Genomic DNA, 15,573 nt, shown 5'->3' with positions numbered 1-15,573 from the left:
CTAAATCTTCAGGAGCAGACATATCAACCTATACATGCAAGTTCATCCATATAACTCACATGTATAGGTTGTATATAAAGCATATATACTGCATATAAAGCAGTAGCCTTCTTTTCCAGTCAAGTTAAACTTGTAATTCCTGAGCAGATGTACATTCAAGAACCTTGAGGATGATTATTCATCACAGAAACTTAATTTATGCACCAAAATAAGTGAAAGCCCAATACAAAAAGGAATGATACTAAATACTCTGATGTACTAATGCTCAGCAGCAACACTTAGATACAACTGATGCAAATCTATGGTTTGAAACTCTTCACAAAATTGCTTTAACAGACCAAAGGTCACACTTAGCATACGCATGTTTTTCTCTATAGCAAGTTAGAAGCAAAGTACAGCTTTTTAATCATCTTCATAACTGTGATTGCTGCACAAAATATGTAGTAAAGTTAATGAACATAATATATTAGGTGCCATCTAGAACCCAGAAATTATGCATCTTGTCTTATCCGTGATTAATTGTTACAATATTTAATTATGTTTATTTTCACTTCAAGATTGAGTGCATCCCGTATTTTGCTTATGATTTGTTGTAAGGTTGAAAGCTACCACAGGCTGGGATATATGTTCCATATGCATGCAGAGTGATTAAGTCCCCCCTCAACTTCTCTTTCATGAACTGAACAGGTTGAGCTCTTTAATCTTCAGTTTATAAGTTTTGTCTAACAACCTCTGTATCATTCATGTTCTTCCCTTGAATTCCTTCCAAGATACATCCTTGTCAAAGTATTTTCTGATAACGAGATACTCTAGAAATTGTTGTGTTAATACAGTAGAGTGTAACCCCCCATTTTCAGTTGATATTACTTTTTAATCTAGTATTTTTGGCATACCTTCACACCAAGAGTTCATGTTGAGGTGGTTATCTATGCACAACAGCCCCTAAATACTATGATGGCCAAAGAGTGAAAACCACTGTTTTGTAATAAGGACATTGTCCTCAGGAATCTTGCCTGGAAATGAAAAACGATGGGGTTTCTTTCTCTCCTTCCCTTCTACACTTTCCTTTAATTCAGTGCATGAGTCACTTTTTACTGGCAATAGCTAATAATCTTAAGCTGTTTTTATCAATCATATATATTAAGATAAAAATTGTCTTACTCAAGAGACTATTCTGATCTAAGGTGACACCAAGGCAGTTACTATACAAAAATCACTTAGTAAAATCATGAGAGAAAGCAAACAACTGGTTAAAGATAGCCTGTTTCTGTATTAAAAAATAGTAAAAAAAACACCTTCAACAATAAGGGAAGAAAATTTAAAAAAAAAAGCCAAAACAGAAGACCAAAACACAAACAACAAAGAACCCAAACTAAGATGACTCACAACATTAGGATGGAGGCTAAAAAATGCTTGGTCGAATGATTCCATTTTGATAACTACATGTGTTGTTTGGAAGCATGCAGGTCTTCCCTGTCACAGCATACATTGCAGTTGAGATATCCACAATACACAGAGTATCATCATACAATGTCAGAAAGCTCCAACCCATACAGAGTAACATCATATCACATCCCAAGGCTTCAGCTGTCTGCCCACACAGAATAACATTACATTACCTCACAAGGCTGCAAGCATCTGCCCTTCTTTTTCTTTAGCCCAACCTTTTATACCCCTGATTGTCCATGCACTGCACCTGGGCATCCTCTGTTCCCTTTGGTGGTTGGGCAGTGCACCTGGGCACTCCATGGCTCATTGCTTTCAGTGCTGTTCACCAGCTTTCCATAGCTGTAGCCCACTGCCCCAGGGTGACATTATGATGCTTGTATCCCCATTTGTGTATTCTGTTTATGCTGGATATTATGTTCTGTGCCTTCAAGACTGGCTCTGAAGAGTGAAAGTTTTGTTTTGGTTTTTTATCAACCGCTCCCCCACAGCTAGCGGGACACACAGACAGGGCGGTACATAGTGCTGCTTTTGCTTTTTGCTTGGCTTTTTGCTTTGCTCTCACTCTTGCTTCTGCTTTGCTCCTGCTCTTTGCTTCTGCTCATTAGTTAGTATAGCTAAGCAGTCCGAATTTTTCCCTGGACTGTTTTTCCTTTCCTTTTTTTGGAACTACTCGAAACTGCTCTGGGCTGGGACCTGAGAAACACCGAGAGTTTGCACCTTGTGGCCTGCAGCAGCTACCCCCAGCACTGGAGGGACTGATAGCAGAGCGACCACCCCCAAGAGAGACTTTCTGAATTTGTCATCTTTTTCAGAGCGGTGAAAGAGTGTTGTCATCCGGTATTGTTCATTTTGTGTGCTGGGGGATGCTGTGCCTGTTAAATAAACAGGTTCCTTCCCCTTGTCTCCGAGGAATCCTTGCTGAACTGGTTGCGGGGAGGAGCCGTGTGGGTTTGCTTTCTGGAGGGGCCCCTTTTGGAGGTTTTCTCCCAAATTTGCCCTGAACCAGGACACCCACTCCCCACTCCCAGTTACCACAGCTGTGTGCCTGCACTGTGGCACAGCCAGCCCCTCACCTGTTTGCGCATGACGTCGGTGGCCTGCATGATGTAGCGAGGGGGCAGCCCATGGCTCCGGGCCAGCGTGATCGCCTGCTCCAGGGTGACGCTCAGGGTGCAGCTGCAATGGGGGAAAGAGGTCAGCTCTCTGATATCTCCTCAAAATAACTGCTTTTAAATCAATCCTCTTCTTAAAACAATTATACATAAAAAGATTACATAATAAATGTGCCTCCTGTACCTCCCTCACCCATGCAGGTATTAGCCTGAACAGTATAATGTTTCTAAGATTTTGAGTGTAACAAGTGTTCTTGCGGACTTACAAACAAATGCATTCATTTTGTTCTTTCTTAAGGAAAAAAACCCAAACAAAACAAAACTCAACTCCCCAAAAAGCACAAAACCATACAAAACTCCCCCAAAACACAAAACAACATACAAAAACCCACACTAAAAACTATAGCTTGGCAAGTGCACAACTTGGAGAATAATAATCCAAGAAAAAATGTTTTGCAATTATATAAATCCCTTTTCAGGTGGTTTCTGCATGTTCTTCCTCTCCCTCCACTCTTAAAGCAGACCAAGGCTTTGTACCAGGATCCCAATCTCTTTCAATTAATGTAGCTTGATTATTGTCTTGGCTCATCAGTGCAGTAAAGAATTAAGAGACATTTACCCCTTTCATAAAAGAAAATAGATGAAAACTGCATTCCTTCAAATGAACTGTTTTGTGCTGCTTTGCCAATCTTTTTCAAAAAACCACTTGAGGACAAAAATTGATTGTGGTTCCTCATCTAACAGAAAGGCTGTCACTGTTGTATCAGAGCAACCAGAAAAGTTTCAGGGCAGTAGGACAGACAACCTGCCAGCACACCAGGCAAGAAATAGTAGGGAAAGTAATTTTGAAGACTCCATCTCATTTTCATTGTTATCTGGACAAGAAAAAATGGTTGTTTTCTCATGCAACCAAGATCACAGCTGTAGAAAACTCATGGATAGAGACAAAACACCTGAGTAGAAACAGGTGCTTTTAGAAAGAACATGCTTGAGGGCTGCTATAACCCAAGAGGTGAGAGTGGCTCTACTCTGCACCAGTAAATCACTCGATTTTTCTCTTCACAACCAAAGTGCTGCAATAATCAAATCTCTTGAACCAGAAAGATGGGTTGTACACAACATTATTCTACCTCAGTAGAACCTGACAAAAGCTGTAATTTTCAAGTTCAAATAATAAAACTAAGACACATTATTAATATATAATTTTGAGCACCCGTTTGGCAAAATCCTGACCGAAGTGTTCTGCATAGTTTATAATATGCACACAGAACAGACAATATGTTTCAATCAAACACTTATCTTGCTGAGCAGAAGATATGTAGGAGGGAAAAAATGTGTCTGTTCTTATTTTCTTACTGAAAAAAAACCCAAACCCAAAATGACACATTTTAAAAACTGCTTAAGCTAATTTCTATACTGCAAGAAGTTTCACAGAAGTGAGCATAGAGGATACTAAATTTGATCTGTAGCTTTATTAATGGTCTTTCATAAAAAATTTATAAGCTAAGTGATTTTCCTTAGTAATGAGATAATTTTCATTCCCCAGTTTCTTGTATACACTGGCCTCAGTTAACTTGAGGCAAGAGTGTATTGATCTTTTCTTTTATGTGTTTGATTAAGGTGTAAGATAGCTAAATGTTAGATTAGAAATTCTAAACACTGTTTTCATCTTGTCTTTGAAAAGTGAAATATTGCACAAAACACATGTTCCTAATATTTTCCAGCACCAAAATTTAAACATCCAACCTTCAAGACCAGATTGCAAAGGAGGCTTTGTTCTACTGACAGTGGAAAAAAGCAAAAGTATCTGAAATGTAGTTTGACAGATATAATCTAAGCCAAACAAAAAGGGCAAAAAGTTTCTCAGTAGGTATAATATGTATTATAGGGCTCAAAGTAAAGCTCTCAAGCAAGTAGTTCTCGAGCCAAGTTTCCCAGAAATCCCATCTTCCTGGAACCCTTAAGACTGAAAGCATAAAAAAATTATATTCCGCATGCGTGAATCAAAACTAACAAAGGAACCTTCTAAATGAAGGTCATATTGAAGAATTAAGTGCAATTTTGTGATTGAAAGAAGGCTGCCAAGCTGCTCCCTATCCAAACCTGATGAAATGGCTGATGATCACGGACATTACGAGGCCTCTACATTTGGGCAATTCCAACCATGATTCAGAAATAAGGCTGCCAAGTGTGTAGATAGAGACATAACCAGAGTGAGAAAAGCATAGACTGAGCAAAGCAGCATAATAAAGATTTCTTTTAGAGGCTGTTATGGAGGTAGGCAACAACTACAGTACAGTTCTGAAACACATATGCTAAAATTGAATATCCCTCTCCACAGCAAGTAAGAATAGCAATTCTAAGGATAGTATTTTTAACATGTCCTATGAAATTAGTAGCAAAGACACTCAAAATGACAGCAGTGATGATGTTAATAATTATCACACCTCTTCAATAGAACATTTTATGTTTGAGGTGAAATCCTAGAGTAATGCTGGTTTGATACATCTATTTTCTCTTTTAAAAAACCTTCTTATTCATTAACAGATGTTAAAATTTGTTAAAATTGCATCAGAGACTTGATTGCATTTGAATATACTGTTTCATTAGAGGTGGAATTTAATATCACCAAATTTTGTGTTTCTCCTCTGGCACATAAAAGGTCTGATGAATGGCAGAGTTAAATATAAACTATAGAATTCGGCTTTTGTCCCATGATTAAGAAATAAGGTCACTACTTTCTAAATAAAAAAAAAAAACAGTAACACTCAAATAGTGTCATCTTAGTCGAACAGATCAGTGAGATGGCATCTTCTAACAAAACCGATCATATTAACCTTGCATGAGACTATGCTGAAGGGACTCATTTATATACATACTGGTACTTTCTCCCAGCTCTTCAAATAGTTTTTTAAATTAGTACATATCCCTTTTCACAAATCAAACTCCACTAGACACCTGCTGTGAAAGAAAAAATGCACACACAAAACATCAGATGGTAACATGGAAAAGTCATAACTGGAAGTACCTCAGCAATAGGGCTGCCAAGCATGGAGAGATAAAGCAAATGCAAATTTAAACCAATGTAACTTCTAAAATTTTATTAAACAATATGAAATCTGGTTATTCTCCATCTTGTAAAGTTATGATGGCCTGAGCAAAGTTCAATATCAAGGGTTGTCAGTAAATATGTGCAGTAAGTAATAATCCACTTTTCTCCTGCATTTTGTGACCTGATAAACAGATGGTATTAAAGTTTACAAAGCAATCTGGAAGCAGTTCTGACCTCTGAAGTATCTGGTCATTTGGATGCAATCAGCCCAGACAAGCCAAACAAGGAAAATATTTGGGGAAAAACCTTCATAACCTGCTGTTATGGGAAGCATAAAGCCCAAATCCATAGATTTAACAGTGTAAACAGATCAAAATCTGTTCTGACTCCCTCTTTTTTCCTCTCACCTCTTTTTTTTTAATGTGAGAAAAACAAAAGACTCAAATTCATCATTTCAGAATTTATGTCAGTTAGAATGACAAATTCCCTGTCTTGACAGATTACAACAGCAAGGCAGAGACATTTGGATTTCCCAGGACAACAGGGCTGAGAATTCCTCATTTCATCCATTTGGTTTCCAAGAAACAGAAGGGGCTGCAGCTGCTCCCAGCTCCTGCCTGCTATTCCCAGTCTCCCATCAGTCATGACAGTATTGATGTGAAGATTAAATACAAACTTTAAAACAACTTATGGATCAAACCATTCTGAACTTGGCTAAAAAAGTAAGACTAAATGATTTTCTATCACCCATAGTCCTTTTTTTTTCCGACTAGATGTGATTTTCACTAAAGGGCTGCAAATCAGCTGGACAGATGCACATCAATCCTGAAAAATGGAGTTGTAAAATACAAATACAGACTGAAATTTTCCAAGAAATTGATTATTTCACAATAGCTTGCCTAATGTCACTGAAAAGGAAAAATAATTTTGAGTTTGTGTTCACTACCTACAGAGGTGCCGAGCGGCAAAGTGCATATTTAGGTTACCAGAGCATCCAATTTGTTCTCAGGTTTCAATTAGGCTTTCAGCCATTCTACATCCAAAAATGCACCAAAACATCCCTTAGAAAAATGCCCTGAGTAGAAAAGATGAGGTGAAACAAATTGGTTTAGTAGTTACCACAGTCAGAGATGTCAAAATTAATTATGTTCTATGTGAATAGGAAAAAAATATGAAAAGAATGCATGTATGCTTAGTCTAATTAAAAACTAAAGCTTCTCTCAACATGTAATTTAATGCCATTATTATTATTTTAATTACTTTTCTTCCCGTGCATCATAAGCTAATCAGTCCTACATTTGACGACTTTTTACATCAACTATACTACAAGTAATCTTTATTTTCTGCTGTCATTTAAATTAACAAGTATAGAAGGAATATTATTTAAATCAGTGCATAAGGTAATAAAAAACCTAGTGTTAAAGTAAATCACTTTGGGGTAAACATTTTTTGGGCCATTTGTCTATAATTAATAGTGATGGCTGGGTAATATGCATTGATTCTGATGGACAATCTGAAGAAGAAAATAGACATGATAAAACTAAAAAGGAAGACAGATGTTGTTCAGGACTATAAAAAATGGTTGGACAAAGTATAGGCAGGCCTAATTCTAGATTTTTCCACAAGCTTTAAGATGTTCTCACTGTGGAAATGTGTCTCCATGCAAATAAAACTGAAGCTTGCATTCTCTGCACCCATAACTGAAACTTTGCTGAACAGCCTTGCTTTTCAACAGAGGTAAATTTCGCCAAACATTAAGTATTGGAGAGAAAATGAGCATGATGAACATACACTAAACTAAAATACTGCTTTTCACAATTACAGTGAACTCTGCTGGAGTTCAGGACTTAGTTTTAGTCCCTTTATGAATCTTTGTGAAACTGAGATGTTGCCAGTGTGGAAGGGCCACTATAAAATCAGTGTTGGATGGTACCTGTCCACTGAAGGCCAGTTTAACATACAGAAAGCAATTATTATGCACATAAAGCGTATTAGTTCCACTCTGAATAAAAACCAACACTTCAAAAAGTAACTGTCTGTGGAACACACACCATCACCACATAGAATGGCCATGTGCAGCCTGTGTTAAAGGGATTTTCTGCCTTTTGTCCATTAAGCATCAGCATGCAGGGTTTCATTCCCAAAAGGCACCACTGTGGTTACACAGTTGTGCAAACCTCAGAAAAAAGATATCCCAACTCCCTTATCAGGCATACCTCCACTATTCTACAACAGGATAATCAAACCCAGCTCTACCAGATATGTTCAGACACAAACTAGCAGTAGATTTCTGACTTATTTAAGTGGATGGCATGAACTTATCAAGCCAGAGAATCATTCTTGGGAGGTAAGTATCTATTAGTCATATATCAAATCTACCCTTGGTTACTGAATTTTTTTTAGGTTAAAAACATATTTTTATCAGGGTTATTTGATTCAGTATTAGTAATTTTTAATAATGAAGTATGAAACACAGAGGAAGTTGTGTTAATATTGTTTTCCTGTAGATTTAAAAATTTTTGTCATCCACTCTATTTCCATAAATAAATGTAAGAATCTACCTCTTTAAAACAGAGAGGCTTTCAAAGAAAAATTAGGAAGAAAAAAAAGGCACTTCTTTTCACTGCACATCATCTGTCAGTGTTAAAAAACTGCAGGGAGCATCTTTTCACAATCATTTTTCCTGTAAGATCTTAGCACCTCTAGTCAGCTGGAAGTGTTGCAAGGAAGCAATTTCATTATTAAATATTCCTTGCTTGATGAGAGAAGAGCATTTCCAAAATTTGAGCTATTCCATGCCTTTTATTTACTCATTTTCCATCATACTTGCAAAAATAAACACAATCTAAAGGCATCTGAAACCCCAGCTTTGACCATTATCTCTCATTCTGTGCAGAAAGTCTTTCCATTAAAGGCTTCTTCCTCTGTAAGGAGGCAAGTAAATCTGGTAAAAAATTGCAATTTACTTCTTGTCTTGTAATAATTCAAGCTATTCACTTACCTCTCTGCCAAAAATTAAAGCAGATCTGGTTACGTTTTTAATTTCAGATTGTTTGAGAGGCCCCATTTTATTTTGATTGTAAAGTAGAAGATTTTGTATGAAAAACACCGGTTTCAAAGAACTGGACTGCAGATAAGGCAATTGTGCAGGAACTGAAGCACAAAAAGAGGATGATTCCACAGAGCACAGTAATAGCACTGTATTTCAAACCTGCTACTAAACATCCATAATGTTAAAAGAAGACCAAATAGGAAAAAAGCATACCTTGAAATCCATACTAGTAATGACTTAGCTCCATCTTTTCTGTCTCACTGCATTTAATGCATTTCTCTGCATTTTCAGATTGCATTTTAAACAAAATAGTGTCACAGAATTTAAAACATGCAAGACAACAGTAAGACTATAATCCATCCAGCGTATGTGTTAGACACACTAGAGGTGACAAAGCAAAAACGTACCAGATTGCCTATGAAAGACAAATATAGAGCAAAATAAAACAATTACTGCTGTAGGAACAGCATAGCACTATTTGTGCTAAGCGTCTTGCCTATTCTATTTTGAAACAAATTCTCACATATTTCAAAATTATTTAGTTGGTTTTAGGTAGTAACCAGCACAGAATGTAATACCCTATTATCCTAAACCCTAAATTATCCTGCTCTACTATTCTAAATAATACTCTATTATCCCAAATAATTATTTTACACAAAGAGAAGTTTGTTTATGCCTCGGTGGGTATGGTATCATAAAAATATACTAATTGTAGACAGACATAACATAACTACAATTTAAAAAATAAAAGAGAATCTTGACTAAATGGGAAGGTAGCAGGACTAAGAGCCCAGTTTGGACCAGATGGCTGGAGAAGGGTATGGATTAGTTTTTCAGTCTGTGCTAACCTGAAAGTAGTCCCATTGATCCCTGAAAGCTTTCTTACTGGGGAGTTTATAGCCTAAATACAGCTGCAAAACTCCAAGGATTTTCTTTGTAGCATGCCCTCATTGAGCTCAGAACTAAATTCTTAGAGGGAAATTTCTGAATCTAAGAGGAAGAATTCTTATGCTAGAATGTCAAAAATACAAATCCAGGGTACCTATTTTTCACCTTGTTTCATTTGATTCACAGAAAGGCAGCTGGCCATGATGGACAGCTTATGGTGCTACTCTGCTTTGCAATGTGGAAGATGAAGCAGGTTTGGCTGGCTTGCAGGACCACTGCCAGCTACAGGAGACAGCATAATCAACACTTGGCAAAACCTGCCTCATTCTTCAGCCAAGTGTCTGCCAGCCAGAACCCCACTGCTTGAAGGATGGCAACACTAAGGAGAGAATTTCTGCAGGGGAAATTAAAATTCAGAAAAGAAAATAAGACTCTGATTTTTCTGGGTTTCATCAAGATTATGGAAGATTTTTCCCTTGATCCTCCAGGAAATGCAAAAATTTAAATAAACTTGGGATTTGTTTCATTTGGATGCTTTAAATTATTCCTTTGAGCCTGTAAGGCCTATGGTCCCTGAACAGACTTCCGCAGCTGCTGCACCTAATTTCATTTTGGCACAGAAAGAGGCTAGGACATGTCTGTGCAGTGCAGTCTTGCTCTTCTCCCTCAAGCAGGAGCTAGAATCATGATTCAATAAAATTTAAAAGTGCCTTTCGTCACCTGCATTTGTACAGACTGATAGCAACTTCAAACAGAATGAACACAAGCAAAAAAACCAGAATGTTGTTTACAGGGTGACAGCTGGCTGGCAGGCAGAAATATAATTATGAAAGATAAAAAAGGTAAAATAAAAATGCAAACTATTGATTTCTCAAACTAATTCAGAGCTCTGTTCCTCTTGTTGATCAACAAGGCATGTTCGCTTATGATAATCCAAGGGGAGGTTTGTAGCACTCACACATCACTTAGGACAGTGAAGGTTAAAGGGACTTATTTTCCCCCATCCTTGGTTTTCTGGTGCTCAAAATCTATTTGGAAAGAACTGCTGTCTGAAATAGATATAGGATTGCAGGCTTTAATGTAAATTGGTAAACATATTGTCATAATAAAAATCAAAGAAAAGCAATCACCAGCAATTCAAAATCCCCAGCATTATCTTGGATATAGGGATGAAAGTATGAACTCTGTCAAGCTGTTTTAGCCTAGTGCAGCGTAAAAAGCAATTTAATATGGATCACAGAGAAGTCAGAAACCAAGACACTGCTGATCCAGAGATCAGCAATCACTGTCAAAGCAGACAAAGCTGCTGTTTCATAGTTCTTGGCCTCTTCTGCATTGGACTGTCACCCAGTGCCTCCCTCACAAGCTATCTGGGACTTGCTTCTGGTTAGAAGGAGCAGTGGCAGAACCTCTCCCTGCCCCCTTGTCAATCCATGACACCTAAATTCAGAGCACACAGAAAGGGCCGTCCAATCAGTTCAGTAAGAGATTAATAAATTGAGTGAGGGAAGGTGTGTGTGTGTGTATATATATATATATATAAAATTCTATTTTAAATTCTATTAAATGTATTTAAACTTTGACAGATTAATGTCTTGCTCATCTCCCACTCCCCATGAACAAAAGAAAGATGCTGATGAGTAGAGCACCCTGTACTCTTCCAGGCTCTCAGACATTCACTCCCTTAAAGACTAATCATAGAAACTGAGTTAAAATGAGGCCTTTTAAAAAGAAAGTATGGGGGAGCTTTGCTCCAAGTTGAGCTTCATTTTTAAGCTGGCAAGACTGACAAATGAATAGATTTTGAAAATTCAATCTGCAAGAAAAATCCACATCTTTCCCCCACGTGTTCATCCAGTAGCATCTGTAGATAATATCACTTTTAACTCAATTTAGTATCCGTGGCCTAGTGTTAAAAAACAATCATGAGCCATTGATTTGGGCCTACAAAACGTGAAGTTCTGCAACTGATCACAATCATGGACTCCACAGTATTTCGTTTCAAAGAGCACAGAAAGCCAGATACACTGCTGAGTACAACCAGAGATAAATATCCCCTCTAACTGAAAATCAGTAGCTGGAACTCTAAGGAACTAGCTAACAAGCTAAGGAGCACGATTTCACAACATTATCTGCCCTGATTAAATACTACTCCAACAAACAGAAGAATTTAGTCTTCAAGATGGCAGGCATAAAGCAAAATCCTCTGTCTATGGGACTTGATGACATGCAGCATCTTACTCTTTGCTCTTGTGTCCTCCTCACAGGACTTTGTGTTGCTGCGAGACAGTTTCTCTGAGAGCAGCAAGGACAGTAGGTCCACAAAAACACTGCAGAATTTAGCACTAGAAATGCTGGGCACAAAATTCACTGAGCAAACCTACCAGCTGGAAATAAAGCAAGCTTTCTATCTGGGCAAAGGCAATTTCAGAATGTCAAAAAACCAAAGCCCACTTAGTACTGGACTCTAGAGATGTGTCCTAGGGAGACCAGAAAGAGAAAACAGCACATGAAGTGACTTCATACGACTCCAAATACTAAGGAAAAACTTCTTCATCCATCCAGTTTGCATCTGCAACAGCAATTTCAGGAAAATGTTATTAAAAAACTTTCTTAGCTTTAACCACTCAGAGGGATTTATTTCCCTTAGAAGAGTGAATTAATCCCTTCTTGTCTCTAAATACAAGAGTTTTCTTCTGAACTTCCAGGTACAAACCCCTGAGTACCTATACAATTTCTCAAGTAGCCCATTCATTTTTCCTGGAGGGCCCATCTTGAAATATCTCTGATAATGCCAAGAGTTGGTGTTTCTTTCTCTGAACAGATGGTAGCCACAAAGGCAGTATTAATGCACAAATGAAGTAGCAGTACCAAAACTCAAGTGGACTCACTGTAAAGTAGAACTAGTCATGCTTTAGAGAAAAGTATCTTGCATCTTTATGTAAATAGATGATGATGAATCCTTTAACATCTAGACAGAAACCCACACATAACACTTTAAATCCCATTCCCATGCTCATAATACAGTCTTTAAAACCAATATGGTTTTATGCTTGGTTTTCTAATTTTTTGTGGTTTTAAAATACACTTCTATAGACATTTTAGGAGTTTTTACCTTTGAATTAGCCCTAGTTTTGAGCAGCAATTTGATGATGAATTAATTTTCATCTTAGAATAGCTCATATTCAGATTTAAGCAAACCAGATCTTATTCAGTCACCAAAAAATCATTCTGAATAATTTATGACCCACAGGATAATAGTTTATTTGGGTAGTTCTGACTGCAGTCTTAAACTATCAGAATTTTTGGCACAAATGTATTGACAAATTCATGAAATGCTGGAGAAACCCAGAGGCAGTCTTTTTTCAGCTTAAAAAAACCCGTCAGAATTATGCCCGACACCTTTTCTGATCACATAAGACATGAAACTGAAAGCAAGACAAAGAGAAAAGCTGTACAGCCTCATGATCTTCCAAAACAACAGTGTCATGACAGCCCATGCTCCATAGCATTTGCATCTTCCTCTGATATAGTGACTAATGTTACATAGCAGAACTTTTTCCAGCTATTCCCTAAAATTAAATACAGTATACAGTATGTTATGTACACTTGTATCATTGACAGAGAGTAATACAAATACTGTGTTGCCAACTCTCAAATGGCAAACACTGTCTTCATACAACTTAATTTTTTTGGCTTTATATGAAGCTTTTCCTTTTTTTCATGCCTGATAACCTGCATTGCTTATGTTGCAACTGCCTCTTTTCTTCTTCCCTCCTCAAACCTCTTTGGAAGAAAGGATTTTACTTAAAATCAGGAGAAAGTATTGCTCATTCTAACACAAGGTATTGGTAACCATGTCTGCTAAAATAAGGATTGCACCAATCAGAAACTAAGCAGCATTTTTAACATACTGCTACCCCTGATCTACAGTTTGGAACTCTCATGAAAAGAGCATATTTTTAGTATCAGATTATTTGTTATGTTAATTCTTTTGTGATTATTTGTTATGTTAATTCCTTTGTTTGTTGGGAATTTTCTCCCTCTCAAATTTTAGTCTTTACTTTTTTTGGTATGCTGTCCCAAAAAAATTGTCATCTCCCCAGATGGAACATAAATATATTGCTGCCTGTGACAAATATGATTAAGTACTAGAGAGTTCTGTGGTGATGCTATTGTCATACACATATATTTGTCTATTAAAATCTCTTAGGGTTGATGACAAAGTTCAGTTGACTATAGGTCAGTCTATTTTTTGGTATTGTATTAAACATATCAACCATCCTTCAGGCTGAACCTCTCATTATCATAAGGTGTACCTGCAGAAATACATGTGTCTTATTTCCTTGAATCAATCATCTTGCTTCCTTGAGTCAAGATCTACTATAATTCCCTGTACCATACAAAATAAATAAAAATTTCAGCATTTCTTGCCTGTATTAAGAGTTCAATATCATACTTACTATTCATCTAGGTAACATTTCCCTTTCTACTTTAGCAATTAAGATTTCTGCCTTTTACCAAATTGAATGGGGAACAATCTCATTACAACTGCACAAATCAAAAAAATTATACTGTCCATTTCTCTCAATCACTGCAAACACATCTCTAGAATTTCCACAAATTTTTCAAGTGCACTGGCTGTTCCGTGTAAGATATTCGGTATTTAGTGTAAGATCCATCTCTGAAAAGAGCAGCAGTCTCCAACCTGCAGTGACAGAGTGACTGACTGCCAGAAAAGGAGGGAAAAAGCAATTTTCCTACCGGTGAACGCCGCTGTTGCACATGATGATGTGGCAGGCTCCCAGGCGGCTGCAGAGCTCGGAGGCCACGGAGAGCAGCCCGACGCCCGAGGCGCTGCAGGCGGTGTAGGCGCAGGCGGCCGTGCGCTTGGAGCGGATGAAGGACCCAACCAGCCGGTACAGCTCATCCAGGCAGTTGAGAGGCCTCATCAGCTGTGAGCGAAGAACAGAGAGGTGTCTGAATATTTGCTCCTGAGAGCACATGATATACTCTATCAGAGCAGGTCATCAGAGATGCAGAGATGTAGAACACCAGGTCTGGCTAAGAAAGCCAAATTCCATTACATTAATACCAAACACAGAGTCTTCTGATACATGACACCTTTCTAAAGCTTTTCAGTTCTTCCCATCACTGACTGCTTCCTTCCCAGTCCTGCCTATGGAAGTATTTTTCACTTCAATATATCAATTTACCCATTAATGCTGTATCCATTTAATGGACTGGGAAATGAAGGGAAGCCATGAAGAAGCAACCTACAACTGTACACATACAGAGGATACCAAGATACAGATATCAAGACTTGTTAATTGACTTGCTGAGAAAATCATCTTACATTTATGACAACACTGTCCTTTATTTGTCAAATGTCTAGTTCCTAATCCTGACTAACATCAAAAAATAAAAATCAACAGATGTGACAAAAACATACTACAAAGCAAAACTGGTTAATTTTGTAGTAAAACTTAAAATAATCCCAGCATTACTGTACTAAGAATGAATGAAGTAAGGAAGGCAGCTTTCAAGTGAAAAGCTTGTGTCAGAAGAGAAGCCTTCAAAAGTGTCCAAGCAATGAAAACCAGTATCTCATGGTGCTTTGTGTAAATGAGATGTTCATAATACAAATTTTCAGACCACCTAATTCCAAATTCCCACTTCTCTTTATTCCAGAAACACTTAAAGATTGCAGCAAATCCCCATGCTACTCAAAGAATTAATCTATTGAAAGACAGATTATTTCCCTAAAGGCAGTTTTAACTAGTTATAGAAACACCAGCCTCACTTGGTCCTAGTTACTTCATTAAAAAGCATTGATGTCAAGAAAATCAACTATAAAAAAATATTTTAACCTGGGTGCAAACAGATTTAACTTGGTTTAGGTCCTACTGGATTAACTTGCATCTATCTAAATTGATTTTAGCTAGTGTCATCTACTAAAGCAAAGCTATGGACAATGAAGTGCAAGGCACAGCCGAAAGTGGATCATGCACTCACTCTTG

The 15,573-nt window shown here is 37.5% G+C and overlaps 1 protein-coding gene across 2 annotated transcripts in view; it reads right to left on the bottom strand.

Moving 5' to 3' along the window:
• PREX2 (phosphatidylinositol-3,4,5-trisphosphate dependent Rac exchange factor 2) overlaps positions 1-15,573 on the bottom strand; it is a 171,511-nt gene that overhangs the window by 15,946 nt on the left and 139,992 nt on the right. For both annotated transcript variants that reach the window (XM_059490731.1, XM_059490739.1), the window contains 2 exons: positions 14,318-14,508; positions 2,523-2,625 (listed from right to left, as the gene is read on the bottom strand). In XM_059490731.1, coding sequence (XP_059346714.1) covers positions 2,523-2,625; positions 14,318-14,508 — 294 coding nt within the window. The remainder of the gene's footprint in view (positions 1-2,522; positions 2,626-14,317; positions 14,509-15,573) is intronic.

This window comes from Ammospiza nelsoni, chromosome 1, assembly GCF_027579445.1.
Source record: "Ammospiza nelsoni isolate bAmmNel1 chromosome 1, bAmmNel1.pri, whole genome shotgun sequence".
Classification (NCBI taxonomy): domain Eukaryota; kingdom Metazoa; phylum Chordata; class Aves; order Passeriformes; family Passerellidae; genus Ammospiza; species Ammospiza nelsoni.
This window is presented reverse-complemented; position numbering and strand designations above follow the sequence as displayed.